The following is a 16122-nucleotide window of genomic DNA, read 5'->3' as shown; positions in this document are numbered from 1 at the left end:
GACACCACCTCCCTTGTTTTTTTCTTGACTTCTTCAGTATCGTCAAATCACTGTCCTTTCACACCCTTTTTCTTATGTGGAAATAAGAGAAATTTGCATAGAGCTAGGTCAGGTGAACAAGGTGCACGGGGCAGTGGAACCATGCCATTTTTAGCTAAAAACTGACTAACAGAGATGGCTGGGTGCGCAGGTGCGTTGTCATGGTGGAAAGAAACAGTCTCCTGTCTGTCACAAATTCAGTCTTTTTTTATGAACACAGCTGTGCAATCTTCTTAAAACTTTGAAATAAAATGTCTGATTGACGGTCTGATCTGCGGGAACAAACTCTAAATCAACTATGTTCTTGGCATAAAAAATGCAAATTAGCATCGTTTTGATGTCTGATTTGACTTGATGACATATTCCATTGGCTTGACTGTTGCTTTCTTTCTATGTTGTAACCATGACTTACCACCAGGAATGACCTTCGACAGAAAATCTGGATCAGTTTCAAGCTGTTGTTTCAAAGCACAACATGTTTCAGTTTGAAATCCCTTTTGATTGTCATTCAGAACCCGATGAACAAACTTGCCAGCAACACTTTTCATTCCCATATCTTTATTAAAATTCACTGACGAAGCCCCAAGACAACTCAGTAATGTCTGACAGTTGATCAATTGTCTGTCGATGGTCTGCGAGTGCAAGCCCTCTAATTTTTTCGTCGATTCTGGCAGTTGATGGACGTCCAGAACAAGGTTTGTCAACAATTTTTAAATCAAGCAAACCATTTGTACACTTGAGTTTTTCCCATAATGTCATAACGGTAAACTGTTTTCAACATGATAACAGTTTCAGCAGCATTTTTATCGAGAAGAAAACAAAATTTCACAGCTGCACACTTTTCACTTAAATTTCCATTATAAAAAACGAAACAAGAACAAAACAGAGCTAGCAAAAACAATCACTCCAGATGAACAGAACAAGCCAGGCCGATGACACAGGAGGAAATGAACTGGCGATGAATTGTGCTATACACAGCTAGCGGCAGAAATGCATACTGCACAAGCTCTGCCCACAACAATGTTATTTCAGTTTTTCTTTGTAGCCCTCATATGTGTGCTATGGCACTAACCAATCATCACGTTTGTGTTTCCAGAATGAGATTTTCACTCTGCAGTGGAGTGTGCGCTGATATGAAACTTCCTATAAGATTAAAACTGTGTGCCAGACCGAGACTCAAATTCGGGACCTTTGCCTTTCACAGGCAGGTGCTATACATCTGAGCTACCCAAGCACGACTCACGCCCCGTCCTCACAGCTTTACTTCTGCCAGTACCTCGTCTCCTACCCTCCAAACTTCACAGAAACTCTCCTGCGAACCTTGCAGAACTAGCACTCCTGAAAGAAAGGATATTGCGGAGACACGGCTTAGCCACAGCCAGAAGGTAGGAGATGAGGTACTGGCAGAAGTAAAGCTGTGAGATCAGGGCGTGAATCATGCTTTGGTAGCTCAGATGGTAGAGCACTTGCCCCCGAAAGGCAAAGGTCCCGAGTTCGAGTCTCGGTCTGTCATACAGTTTTAATCTGCCAGTAAGTTTCATGTTTGTGTTTGTTTACATCAGGTTCATTCTTACAAGCAACAAAGTGGCAATTACACTGGACATTCCACTGCAAAGTGAAAATGCTTTTAGGACAGTAATGGTTATGTACAAAGATAAAGTGGCTCAGAGAACGTACCGGCAACAATGGCATCCAGAAAGGGCAGTCCCTGGAGCTCCTCGTAGGCGGGCGGGTCCTGCACTCCGGCCTTTTCCAGCTCCAGGAAGGCCTGCTGCTGGATGTCCGGGGCGTGGGCCAGCTCCAGCAGGCACAGGCAGACGGCACTGGCCGTCGTCTCGAGGCCCGCCGCGAAGAACGCCACCGCCTGTGCCGCCACCACCGCCTCCGTCAGCTCTGCGCACCGACGCAGTGGGGTAAAGTGAGAGTGAGCAGGCAGCTGTATACTTGCACGTGTAGTAGTCTCAACAAAAATAGCCACTACTATACAAGGTGTTCGGAAAGTCCCTTTACAAACCTCGAGCACTTGAAGAGGGGAGTGAGTACATAATATTTTAAATAGGACTCCCTGTGCAGAAGCATACCATTTCCATTCTACGATGGATTCAATTCGCATGAGTAATGCACACGTCTGATGAAGGAAAGAGAAAATTCTCAAAGTTGCTTGTCCTGGTATGCAATATAGCATAGACAAGATGGTGTGTACTGTATCAGACGATCACCTGATGTCACTTAACATCTGCCCTGCTGCGAGACCTATTTGGTGCCTGTGAGTTTCAGGTACAGTAAATGTGGTTTGTTATACATTTTTGAAACATGCAGACATGCTCCTTGCTTACAATGAAGCTCAAGCTAATAGAAGAGCAGCTAGTTGGCTGTATCACAATTGTTTTCTGCAATGTAACATGCCATAGCACAAAAGTTTTGCTAAAGTTATGCAGTGGCTCCAAGAAACAGGTACCTCCACCATGAGGAGACAAGACTGGTGCTCCAAGGCAACACCGCACACACTAGGTACAATGTCTGCAAAAATCACGACGGTCAACACATCGAGCCGCTGTTGTAATACAAAGGGCATTCAAAAAGTTTTGCACAGTCATTTCCATTTTTTTTTTATTTTTTGCAGGAGGTCAATGAAATTTTTTGTGTACATACTTGGAACATTTAGCTATAAGTTAGTATATAAAAGTATTTTCTTTTATTTACAGGTGAGCCATAATGGATCGTGAAGTAGATGTCAGGTTGCAACAACGGTAGGTGACGGAGTTCCTCTTCAAGACCGGAGATGACTCTGCCACATCGATTCACAGAAAGTTGCTTCCCGTTTGTGGGGAGGACACAGTGGATCGCAGCATTATTCAGAGGTGGTTGCAGAGGTTTAAAGAAGGTGATTTCTCTCTACTGGACAATCCACGATATGGTAGACCATTGACAGCAGTGAGTGATGTGAATAAGGAGATCATTCAACAAATCATCGAAAATTACAGATGTGTGATGGCACGACAGCTTGCTGAAATCATTCAATTGTCATTGGGTAGTGTGGTATCACTGGTACAGTCACTAGGGTACAGAAAAATCTGTGCATGTTGGATGCCTATATTATTGACAAGAGAAATGAAAACAATGAGGAAGAATGTGTGGGAGAATCTCATGAAAACCTCTACTGAAGATTGGAAACAGCGTTTTGACGGCGTCATTACCCAGGATGAAACATGGTTGTTTTTGTCTGAACCTGAGAGCAAAACCCAATCCATGGAGTGGTGTCATCTCGGTTCCCCTCGGACGAAGAAACTGTGACTTTCACAAACAGCAGGCTGAAAGGTTATGGTCTCCTTCTTCTGGGATCAGTGTGGTGTCATTTTCATTGACTCTTTGGAACTTGGCTCCACAATTAATCGGGACCGTTACTGTTTGTCACTGGATGAACTGTGACGTGCCATCAAGGCCCACAGACCACAGCTTCAGGGTCAGGTCATCAGACTACATCATGACAATGCCAAACCCCATACAGTTCTTATAACGCAGGAGAAAATCAGGAAAATGGGTTGGAAAATTGTTCCTCATCCTCCCTACAGCCCGGACTTGGCTCCGTCTGATTTTTACCTCTTTGCTCGTCTGAAAGCCCACCTGCACGGCAAAACATTTGATAGTGAGAAAGACCTTATTTCCAGTGTCAAGGATTGTGTAAAAGTCAATCCCCAGAATTTTAGCAAAGTGCATTTACATCATGGAAAGAAAGTTGGGCCAGATGCGTCACAACTGACAGAGGCTACACTGAGCAGGCTCAATGTATAGTTAAACATTCCAAGTATGTTCACAAAAAATTTCATTCTCCTCCTGCAAAAAGTAAAGAAATTAGAGATGACTGTGCAAAACTTTTTGAACGCTCTTTGTACATCAGTACTGTTCTGTACGTACAGTATCCTGGGTTCTTTTTTTTTTTTGGGAAAACGTAAACACACAATGCTTAAGTGTTAAAACAAACAAATGTGCTGTCCACAGCTCACGGCCTAGTGGCTAGCGTTGCTACCTCTGGATCACGGGGTCCTGGGTTCGACTCCCGGCTGCACTGGGGATTTTCTCTACCCGGGTCTTGATGTTTGTGTTGTCCTCATCATCATCATCAACATCATTCGTGACTGTGGCTAGATTGGACTGTGAAAAAAAAATTGGCCTGCGAAAAAATTGTTGACTTTGTACGGGCACTGAGGACCGCGCAGTTGTGCACCCCACAAACCAAACATCATCACAAACAAATGTGCTTAAATGATAAATGGATGTTTCATTATGTTTCTTTTCAGACTGTTACCAAATAACTGTACTGCAGCACTGCTAATTCAATTCCTCAAGCAGAAGTGGATGAGTTAAACACGTGAACTGAAACTGTCATAGAATGGGAATGGTACATTTTTCAGGCATCAGTTCCTAACCAAAATATTATGCACTCACTCCCTTCTACAAGTCCTAGAAATCAGTAACAAGAATTTACAAACATCCTATATTTGTATCAGTACTGAGCAAATCAAATGGTGGGTATTTCAGTTTAAAGTGTCACTGGGCCCACCAGGTTCTAACGGAATGTATGATACTTTATTTTAGTGAAGAAGCTTATAGAAGTGCAATTTTTTATTTTCGCTCCGTAATTTTGGGGCTGTCATACAGTTTTTAGTGGATAATGATTTTGCTTCATCTTACAATTAGGTTTTGAATTTTGCAAAGTTAATAATGTCATGTATGATTGACACTGTTGCACTCTGGGGGAAATCGACATGAAAATAGAAGTAACAAAGTTCAAAATGTGAAGCTCACTTTAATGGAGCAATTATTTGTATTATCAGTGGAGTCTATATGTGGTTTTTAAGTGAGCATGAGCTTATATATCCGGTGCACTATGTTTGATATTTTATTTAATGATTCTTTTCCTTTTTTCATAAGAAAATACTATTGCATGCATGTCCTTGCAATGGCTCTTCATTATATGACACAAATTATTGTACATATGGACGAGATTTTTCAAGTGTAATGCATAAGATCCGAAGATGGCAACATAGTTTGTCGAAACTGGTAATCTGAATAAATGCTCTACTAAAGACACTGTGGCATTTAGAAGTTTGTTTCTTCCATAATCACCATAATAATGTCAGTTAACAATATACTATGTATTGCACATTTAAATGCATATGTAACCTAAATTATGAAATTTTACACAAGGGTTATTTTATTTTAATCAAAATTAAAACTGATTATTAATTTAGTTGCATTTTAAGTACAGTAGCGTTCACTCGAGGTGTTCACGGAGAAACACTTCCAATGTCTATCAGTATATTTATAGATCCCCTAGCAGAGGGTAGAACTATGTCAGATTCATTTACTGCACACATTCCTGCCATAGAGATGAACGAGATGATGAAAAAAATTTTCTCTTTCACCATAACAATACGTCAGCCCCCACACCTGTTGTTACCACAACATATTATTGCAGTTTTGTACCACAAAGCGGGACGTCACCCCACCCTGTTCTCAATTCTGCTCTGACTGACTTCTCTCCTCACTGCAAACCTCAAAATTTTATTATCTGGGAAGAATTTCACACCCAATGAAGATTTCAAGGCACAAACAAACTCTTAGTTCACAGAACTCAGAAAATCGTATATTTTTTTCTTTTTCTGGAAAGGTTTCTGTTTTCTTTTCCCCTCAGTCTTGTGACTGGTTTGATGCAGCCCATGACAAATTCCTCTCCTGTGCCAACATTTCCATCTCAGCAGCAGCAACCCACCTATTCAATTATTTGCTGGATGTATGACAACCTCCAAATAACTTGGACCTGGATAAACTGAAAGAACCAGAGATTGTAAACAGCTTCAGGGAAAGTATTAGGGAACGATTGACAAGAATGGGGGTAAGAAATACAATAGAAGAAGAATGGGTAGCTTTGAGGGATGAAATAGTGAAGGTAGCAGAGGATTACAGTAAATGAAGCAGGCAAAAAGGAATACAAACGGCTCTAAAATGAGATCGACAGGAAGTACAAAATGGCTAAGCGGGGATGGCTAGAGGACAAATGTAACGATGTAGAGGCTTATCTCACGAGGGGTAATATAGATACTGCCTCCAGGAAAATTAAAGAGACCTTTGGAGAAAAGAGAAACACTTGTATGAATATCAAGAGCTCAGATGGAAACCCAGTTCTAAGCAAAGAAGGGAAAGCAGAAAGGTGGAAGGAGTAAATAAAGGGTCTATACAAGGGCGATGTGCTTGAGGACCATATTATGGAAATGGAAGAGAATGTAGATGAAGATGCAATGGGAGATACGATACTGTGTGAAGAGCACTGAAAGACCTGAGTCAAAACAAGGCCCCAGGAATAGGCAACATTCCATTAGAATTACTAACAGCCTTGGGAGAGCCAGACCTGACGAAACTCTATCATCTGGTGAGCAAGATGTATGAGACACGCAAAATTCCCTCAGACTTCGAGAAGAATATTATAATTCCAATCCCAAAGAAAGCAGGTGTTGAAAAATGTGAAAATTACCGAACTATCAGTTTAATAAGCCTCGGCTGCAAAATACTAAAGCAAATTCATTACAGACAAATGGAAAAACTCTTAGAAGCCGACATCGAGGAAGATCAGTTTGGATTCCGTAGAAATGTTGGAACGTGTGATGGAATACTGATCCTACAACTTATCTTAGAAGAAAGATTAAGGAAAGGCAAACCTACGTTTCTAGCATTTGTAGACTTAAAGAAAGCTTTTGACAAGGTTGACTGGAATACTCTCTTTCAAATTCTGAAAGTGGCAGGGGTAAAATACAGGGAACAAAAGGCTATTTACAATTTGTACAGAAACCAGATGGCAGTTATAAGACTCGAGGGGTATGAAAGGGAAGCAGCGGTTGGGAAGGGAGTGAGACAGGGTTGTAGCCTCTCCCCGATGTTATTCAATCTGTATATTGAGCAAGCAATAAAGAAAACAAAAGAAAAGTTCGGAGTTGGTATTAAAATCCATGGAGAAGAAATAAAAACTCTGAGGTTCGCTGATGACATTGTACTTCTGTCAGAGACAGCAAAGGACTTGGAAGAGCAGTTGAACAGAATGGACAGTATCTTGAAAGGAGGGTATAAGATGAACAGCAACAAAAGCAAAACGAGGATAATGGAATGTAGTCGAATTAAGTCGGGTGATGCTGAGGGAATTAGATTAGGAAATGAGACACTTAAAGTAGTAAAGGAGTTTTGCTATTTGGGGAGCAAAATGACTGATGATGGTCGAGCTAGAGAGGATATAAAATGTAGACTGGCAATGGCAAGGAAAGCATTTGTAAAGAAGAGAAATTTGTTAACATCCAGTATAGATTTAAATGTTAGGAAGTCGTTTCTCGAAGTATTTGTATGGAGTGTAGCCATGTATGGAAGTGAAACGTGGATGATAAATAGTTTGGACAAGAAGAGAATAGAAGCTTTTGTAATGTGGTGCTACAGAAGAATGCTGAAGATTACATGGTAAGATCACATAAGTAATGAGGAGGTATGGAATAGAATTGGAGTGAAGGGAAATTTGTGGCACAACTTGACTAGAAGAAGGGATCGTTTGGTAGGACATGTTCTGAGGCATCATGGGATTTCAAATTTAGCATTGGAGGGCAGTGTGGAGGGTAAAAATCATAGAGGGAGACCAAGAGATGAATACACTAAGCAGATTCAGAAGGATGTAGGCTTCAGTAGGTACTGGGAGATGAAGAAGCTTGTACAGGACAGAGTAGCGTGGAGAGCTGCATCAAACCAGTCTCAGGACTGAAGACCACAACAACAACAATGACAAACTCTGTCTTCCTCTACGGTTCTTACCATCTACAGCTTCCCCTAGCACTATGGAAGATTTTATCGGACATCTTAACAGATTTTTTTACCATCCTGTCCCCTCTTCTTGTCAGTGTTTTCCATACATTTCTTTCCTTATCGATTCGGTAGAGATCCTCATCATTCCTTATCTTATCAGACCACCTAATTTTCAAAATTCTTCTGTAGCACCACATCTGAAATGCTTCAGTCCTTTTCTGTTCTGGTTTCCCCACAGCCTGTTTCTCACTACCATACAATGCTCCAGTCCAAACATCCAATGACACACATTTCATACTCAAACATTATTAACAAGGAGATAGAGGGGCTGGCCAGTACTTACCTCAGCTCAGTACAGCCGATAGAAACACAAAAAACAACCGAATTTTTTTGTGTTTTTTTGTGTTTCTATTGGCTGTACTGAGCTGAGGTAAGTACTGGCCAGCCCCTGTATCTCCTTGTTAGTATTTGTTTCACATCTTTATATGAGACATTTCATACTCAAAGTAAGACCTACTATTCGACTTCTCTTGGGCAGGAATGCTCTTTTTGCCAATGCTAGTCTGCTTTTTATGTCCTCCTCGCTCCATCTGTCATAAATTTTTTTGCGGCCCAGGTAGCAGAATTCCTTAAATTGATGTTCTTCACGATCTCAATTCTGATGTAAAGTTTCTCACTGTTCTCACTTCTGCTACCTCTCATTACTTTCATATTTCTTCAACTTACTCTCAATCCATATTCTGTGCTCATTAGACTTTTTTATTCCATTCAACACATCCCGTGTAATTCTTCTTCACTTTCACCAAAGATAGCAATGCCATCAGCAAATTTTATCCTTAATATCCTTTCACCCTGAATTTTAATACACTCTTGAATCTCTGTTTTATTTCCCTCATTGTTCGTTGAGGTATAGATTGATACGTCCCTGTCTAACACTTTTTTTTGATCCGAGCACTTCTTTCTTGGTCTTATACTGTCATTGTTCCCTGCTGGGTCATCTACGTACAGTATACTACCTGTCTTTCTCTATAGCTTATTCCTACTTTTCTTAGGAATTCCAGTGTCTTGCGCCATTTTACACTGTTGAACACATTTTCCAGGTTGTCAAATCCTGTGAATGTATCTTGATTTTTCTTCAATCTCGCTTCTATTATCGAGCATAACATCAGAACAGCCTCCCTGGTGCCTTTCTTTACCTTTCCTACAGCCAAACTGATTGTCATCTATCAGATCCCCAATTTTCTCTAGTCTTCTGCATATTATTCTTGTCAGCATCTCGTACACGCGAGCTGTTAAGCTGATTGCACGATAATCCTCACACTTGTCGGCTCTTGCTATCTTTGAAATTGTCTGGATGATGTTTTTTCCGAATGTCTATTGGTGCATCACTAGTGTCATACGTTCTACACTCCAGGGTGAACAGTTTATGCTATAAATTATGTTGAGAAATAAAGGTGAATTTTTTTGAGAATAATGTTATTTTGTTTAACCCTTTCACTAGCACTGAGACGTACGTGTCCTGCGACACATTATCAGAGACCCAGTGGGAATTTGCTGCATGTTATTGCTGTGTATCAATGTCCCATTGGCAAATGGAAGCCTGCTGGCAATCTGCAAAATTCTACAATTACAAGTTGAACCCACACACTAAGGTGAGAAGTCATGAGATGCACATATACAGATGGCAGAAGAGTTGCATACACAAGGTGTAAAAGGGCAGTGTATTGGTCGAGCTGTCATTTGTAAGCAGGTGATTCGTGCGAAAATGTTTCCGACACTATTACGGCCGTGCGATAGGAATCGGCAGAGTCGGAACGCGGAATGGTAGTTGCAGCTAGATGCATGGGACATATCATTTCAGAAGTTGTTAGAGAATGCGCTATTCGGAGGTCCACCGTGTCAAGAGAGTGCTGAGAATACCAGGTTTCAGGCATTACCTCTTACCAACGGACAATGTAGTGGCCGACGGCCTCAGTTAATGGCCGAGAGCAGCAGCATTTCCGCAGAGTTGTCAGTGCTAGCAGGTAAGCAACACTGCGTGAAATAACTGCAGAAATCTACACGGGTCATATGACTAATGTACCCGTTAAGAAATTTGGCATTAATAGGCTATGGCAACAAACAACCAAAGCAAGTGCCTTTGCTAACAGCACAACATCGCCTCTCCTGGGCTGTTGACTGTATCGGCTTTTCCTAGATGACTGGAAAATTGATTTTAGCTCATAAGAGTTGATGGTAGGGTTCTAGTGTGGCACAAACCCCAAGAAGCCGTGGACCCAAGTTGTCAACAAGTCACTGTGCAAGCTGATGGTGGCTCCACAATGATGTGGGCTGTGTTTACAAAGAATGGCCTGTGTCTTCTGGTCCAAACTTAACCGGTCATTGACTGGAAACTGTTATGTTTGGCCACTTGGAGACCATTTGCAGCCATTCGTGGACTTCATGCTCCCAAACAATGGTGGAATTTTATGGAGTTCACATTTGGTTTGTAGGATATTCTAAACAACTTGAGCGAATAATTTGGTCACCCACTGAACATTTATGAGATATAATGTAGAGGTCAGAATGTGCAGATAATCCTGCAGCGGCAATACTTGCACAGTTATGGCTGCAGCGTGGCTCAGTATTTCTGCAGGGCACTTACAATGACTTGTCGAGACCATGCCAAGTCGAGTTGCTGCACCAAAATGTCATGTCACTAGAGCCTCCCGTCAGGTAGACTGCTCACCGGGTGCAAGTCTTTCGATTTGCCACGTCGGAGACTCGGGCGTTGGTGGGGATGAAATGGTGACGATTAGGACAACAGAACACACAGCCCCTGAGCGGAGAAAATCTCCGACACAGCCGGGCATCGAACCCGTGTCCTCAGGAGTGACATTCTGTCACACTGACCTCTCAGCTACCGGGGGCGGACAGTTTCTGCACTACGCGAGGGAAAAGGAAGTCCGACACAATATTAGAAGGTACTCCACGACTTTTTTCATCTCAGTGTAGGTCCTGGTGTGCTGAAGCTTCATTGTTAAACCTTTGCTCCGTATTGTTGCACTGAATTAGCTATGGCCTACAGACAGGCAATTCAGTGAACAGGTTTGTAAAGCAGGCTACTGTTGCAACATCTCAGACAATTTATCTGTATTGTATTGTATTGTATGTTAACTGGGGGCCTAGAAACAGCGGATAGGCTCTGTCCCCACACCGCAACCCCACGATGACTACAGTCCACTCACCCCTCCGCCGCCCCGCACCGAACCCAGGGCTAAAGGGCTATTGTGCGGTTCACCCCCGATGGACCCCCAAGGGAACGTCTCACACCAGACGAGTGTAACCCCTATGTTTGCGTGGCAGAGTAATGGTGGTGTACACGTACGTGGAGAACTTGTTTCCGCAGCAATCGTCGACATAGTGTAGCTGAGGCGGAATTGGGGGAACCGGCCCGCATTCACTGTGGCAGATGGAAAACCACCTAAAAACCATCCACAGACTGGTTGGCTCACCGGACCTCGACACAAGTCTGCCGTGCGGATTTGTGCTGGGAACCAGGCGCTCCTTCCCACTCCGGAAAGCCCTGCATTTGACCGCACGGCTAATTTATCTGAGTCAGAAAACTGCATGCCATATTGACATTTCCAGCATTACAAATGGTGGTGACATTGAGCAGTTGCAATGTGAGCTAAAATCTGGAGAGGTACTCTGTGTGTGTTTTTGTATATTTTTTTGGGTTTGGACAGTTATCTTCTGAAACCCTGGAGATATTTCTGAGTAACCCTGTAGGTGCTACCTATTCCCACAATGAGCAACATTTTTCATATTTTTTCATGTGACTAGGCTTTAATTAAGGAGGGTAGGACGTCAAACGGGGCGACTTGGAGCAGGAGAGGCACCACAGGAAATTTTAATTCCCACTGTCTATACTTTTGCAAATAAATTCATAAAACTTTGTCAGAATCACGAGGAAGGATTCAGAGTTCACACTCATTGCAGTGGAAGTTCGAAAACGTTACAAAATAATTCTCTTTACGTGTTAAATTTCATCATTTTTCCACTTACTAATGGCTGCATTTGTTGCTATAGGTACACTTTTCTTCGTAAGTTAGAGAGATTGTTCGATGAATTTTGCACAGCATACATACCATACTTACAGGTGTATGAAACTCTAAAATTTATTTAATTTATGAAAAAACGAATGATCTGTTGTATTTTAAACTTCATGTTTAGAAAAAAACACAAATTTTGTAGTTAATTACCTCAATTTTTACCACAGTTTTTAATAGATTTGTAAAATTCTAGAGTTTCATACACCTTTAAGTATGGTTTGCATGCTGTGCAAAATTCATCGAACCTTCTGTCTTACTTATGAAGAAAAGTGAACCTATAGCAACAACTGCTGCCATTAGTAAGTGAAAAAAAATGATGAAATATCACATGTAAGAAAAATTTATTTTGTAATGTTTTCGATCTTCCACTGCGATGAGTGTGAATCCTGAATGCTTCCTGGTGATGCTGACAAAGTTATATGAATTTATTTGCAAAAGTATAGACAGTGGAAATTAAAATGTCCTGTGATGCCTCTCCTGCTCCAAGTCGGCCTGTTTGACGGCATACCCTGCAAGATAACTGCAAAAAATATACATATAGTGCAAGTTTTAAAAAGTGACGGATTTATCAGCAGACGGAGAGACGTACCGATCCCGCCGAGGGAGTTGTCGCCCTCCCTTCGCCCTTCGCTCCTCAGGTCGAGCAGTGTCTGCAGAAAGTCCTTCCGCGCCACGCCGGACTGCTCGCGCTCGTCCATTGAGTGACGCACCACCTGAAATACACACGCTACATATGTATAAGGGAAATTTATTTGTTTATATGGTTCTTTGGAACCACGACAGCCACGGCTACTCGATCCTCAAATGAGTCTGTAGACACACAGTCCAGTCACACAAATGTCATCATAGCCTACATTACATGTCAACATGCAACAACCAATCACAGACAGCAGCACGAGCAGTGAAGGGTATATAAAGCAGGTCAGGGGGATGTGGGAAACAGAGCAGTCGTTGTAAAGTGGAAACAGGGCAATTTAAAATTTCCAGAGTGAGATTTTCACTCTGCAGCGGAGTGTGCGCTGATATGAAACTTCCTGGCAGATTAAAACTGTGTGCCGGACCGAGACTCGAATTCGGGACCTTTGCCTTTCGCGGGCAGGTGCTCTACCATCTGAGCTACCCAAGCACGACTCACGCCCCGTCCTCACAGCTTTACTTCTGCCAGTACCTCGTCTCCTACCTTCCAGACTTTACAGAAGCTCTTCTGCGAACCTTGCAGAACTAGCATTCCTGAAAGAAAGGATACCGCGGAGACATGGCTTAGCCACAGCCTGGGGGATGTTTCCAGAATGAGATTTTCACTCTGCAGCGGAGTGTGCGCTGATACGAAACTTCCTGGCAGATTAAAACTGTGTGCCAGAACAAGACTCGAACTCGGGACCTTTGCCTTTCACGGGAAAGTGCTCTACCAGTTGAGCTACCCAAGCACGACTCACGCCCATCCTCACAGCTTTACTTCTGCCAGTACCTCGTCTCCTACCTTCCAAACTTCACAGAAGCTCTTCTGCGAACCTTGCAGAACTGTGGCTAAGCCATGTCTCTGCAGTATCCTTTCTTTCGGGAGTGCTAGTTCTGCAAGGTTCGCAGGAGAGCTTCTGTAAAGTTTGGAAGGTAGGAGACGAGATACTGGCAGAAGTAAAGCTGTGAGGAAGGGGCGTGAGTCGTGCTTGGATAGCTCAGTTGGTAGAGCACTTTCCCGTGAAAGGCAAAGGTCCCGAGTTCGAGTACTGTTCTGGCACACAGTTTCAATCTGCCAGGAAGCTTCAATTTAAAATTTATTCTTAGCTTGGTTTTCAGGCCAAAGGTGGTAGTTTCTAAGCTGTACGGGTGCTGCTATGGTTAAAGTATACCACCCGTGGCAAAATGGCATTCTCCAAATCTGGCAACAAGGAAACTGTGGCGCACCATGGACCCTAGATGACAGGTGCGAGCCGCCCGGAGTGGCCGAGTGGTTCTAGGCGCTACAGTCTGGCACCGCACGACCACTACAGTCACAGATTCGAATCTTTAAATTCCTAGACAATATCCGTCATGAAAGTAACCTATTCAGTAAGAAGAAGCACGCATTTCCCGCCCGTAATCTCTTCTCCAGTTCGGATTCAATCTCATTTCTCGAAGTGATGTCCACGCCTAGATACTTAAATGTGTTCAAACTGCATATCTCCAACTCTTAACATTTCCTGATCTACTACTGTTGGCATTCTAGTAGTAACCAGGTATTTAGTTTTGTCTTCACTTATCCTTAGACCTACGAGGTGCATTCACGTTCTAGGGCCTCCGATTTTTTTTCTCCGGACTGGAAAGAGATAGAAACATGCGCATTGTTTTAAAATGAGGCCGCGTTCATTGTCAATACGTCCCAGAGATGGCAGCACCGTTTGGCAGATGGAATTTTACCGCCAGCGGCGAGAATGAGAACTGTTTTAAATACTTAAAATGGCGACGTTTTCCTTACTTGAACACCGTGCAATCATTCGTTTTCTGAACTTGCGTGGTGTGAAACCAATTGAAATTCATCGACAGTTGGAGACATGTGGTGATGGAGTTATGGATGTGTCGAAAGTGCGTTCGTAGGTGCGACAGTTTAATGAAGGCAGAACATCGTGTGACAACAAACCGAAACAACCTTGGGCTCGCACAAGCCGGTCTGACGACACGATCGAGAAAGTGGAGGGAATTGTTTTGGGGAATTGCCGAATGACTGTCGAACAGATCGCCTCCAGAGTTGGCACCAGGTGGGCGCCACGAATGCCGACGGACGACCACACGGCTGCCCGTGTGGCATGTTGCCGGCGCAATGTTGACGCGCAACGACAGCACGAATGGGACTTTCTTTCCGTCGGTTGTGACAATGGATGAGACGTGGATGCCATTTTTCAATCCAGAAACAAAGCGCCAGTCAGCTCAATGGAAGCACACAGATTCACCGCCACCAAAAAAATTTTCGGGTAACCGCCAGTGCTGAAAAAATGATGGTGTCCGTGTTCTGGGACAGCGAGGGCGTAATCCTCACCCATTGCGTTCCAAAGGGCACTACGGTAACAGGTGCATCCTACGAAAACGTTTTGAAGAACAAATTCGTTCCTTCACTGCAACAAAAACGTCCGGGAAGGGCTGCGTGTGTGCTGTTTCACCAAGACAACGCACCCGCACACCGAGCTAACGTTACGCAACAGTTTCTTCGTGACAACAACTCTGAAGTGATTCCTCGTGCTCCCTACTCACCTGACCTGGCTCCTAGTGACTTTTGGCTTTTTCCAACAATGAAAGACACTCTCCGTGGCCGCACATTCACCAGCCGTGCTGCTATTGCCTCAGCGATTTTCCAGTGGTCAAAACAGACTCCTCAAGAAGCCTTCGCCGCTGCCATGGAATCGTGGCTTCAGCGTTGTGAAAAATGTGTACGTCTGCAGGGCGAGAAGTAACGCCAGTTTCATTGATTTCGGGTGAGTAGCTAATCAGAAAAAAAAATCGGAGACCTTAGAACTTGAATGCACCTCGTACATCTTTACTAGCCTCGATTAACGCATTCGCATTTGCTGTTACAGATTCTTTCCTATCGCTAATGATGTTTAGATCATCTGCATACCCTAATATCTTAATATTTCCATTTAACTCCACACCCTCTGAATTATCTGCTGCCATTCGTACAATATATTCTAGGACTAAATTAAAAAGTGGCGAAAACAGGGCATCTCCCTGCTTAAGTCCGTTCTTTATTACAAATTCTTCTGACTCCAATTTCCCCACGCGAACTCTGTTCCCAACCTGAAAGTTCGTTTCGGCCTGAATCTCTTCAAAGTAGGTTCCGCTCAGATGCATACTTGTGTTCATTCACTGTGCCTTCCAGAATGACAAGATCACCTAAGGAATGCCACGAAAGCATTCCTCAGTCCACAAGACTCCGTTTATCATTGCACAATGCTTCCTTCCAGACTTTTCATGCTCTAAACGACAACAGTCACCTGCCACGTCGCTCGGCCAGTAGTGCTCTACTGCGGACTGACACCAAATACAACTCAACATCGAGAGAGAGACCTTGTCATATGGCACCTGCAGTGTAAACATTGAAATTAAATGTACATAATACCTCAACAGCCGGTTGGTGTGGCCGAGAGGTTTTAGGAGCTACAGTCTGGAACCGCGCGAGCAC

General features: G+C 43.1%; 1 protein-coding gene across 1 annotated transcript in view; it reads right to left on the bottom strand.

The window, feature by feature from the left end:
- Window positions 1-16122, bottom strand: part of LOC126295112 (probable cytochrome P450 6a14) — a 368581-nt gene that overhangs the window by 15219 nt on the left and 337240 nt on the right. The window contains exons 6-7 of the mRNA XM_049987370.1: window positions 12559-12682; window positions 1717-1932 (exon numbers count right to left, since the gene is read on the bottom strand). Of these exons, the coding sequence (XP_049843327.1) occupies window positions 1717-1932; window positions 12559-12682 (340 nt within the window). The remainder of the gene's footprint in view (window positions 1-1716; window positions 1933-12558; window positions 12683-16122) is intronic.

The sequence above is a fragment of the Schistocerca gregaria genome, chromosome 11 (assembly GCF_023897955.1).
Source record: "Schistocerca gregaria isolate iqSchGreg1 chromosome 11, iqSchGreg1.2, whole genome shotgun sequence".
Classification (NCBI taxonomy): Eukaryota; Metazoa; Arthropoda; class Insecta; order Orthoptera; family Acrididae; genus Schistocerca; species Schistocerca gregaria.
The sequence above is the reverse complement of the archived record's forward strand: the minus strand, read 5'-3'. Positions and strand labels throughout refer to the sequence as shown.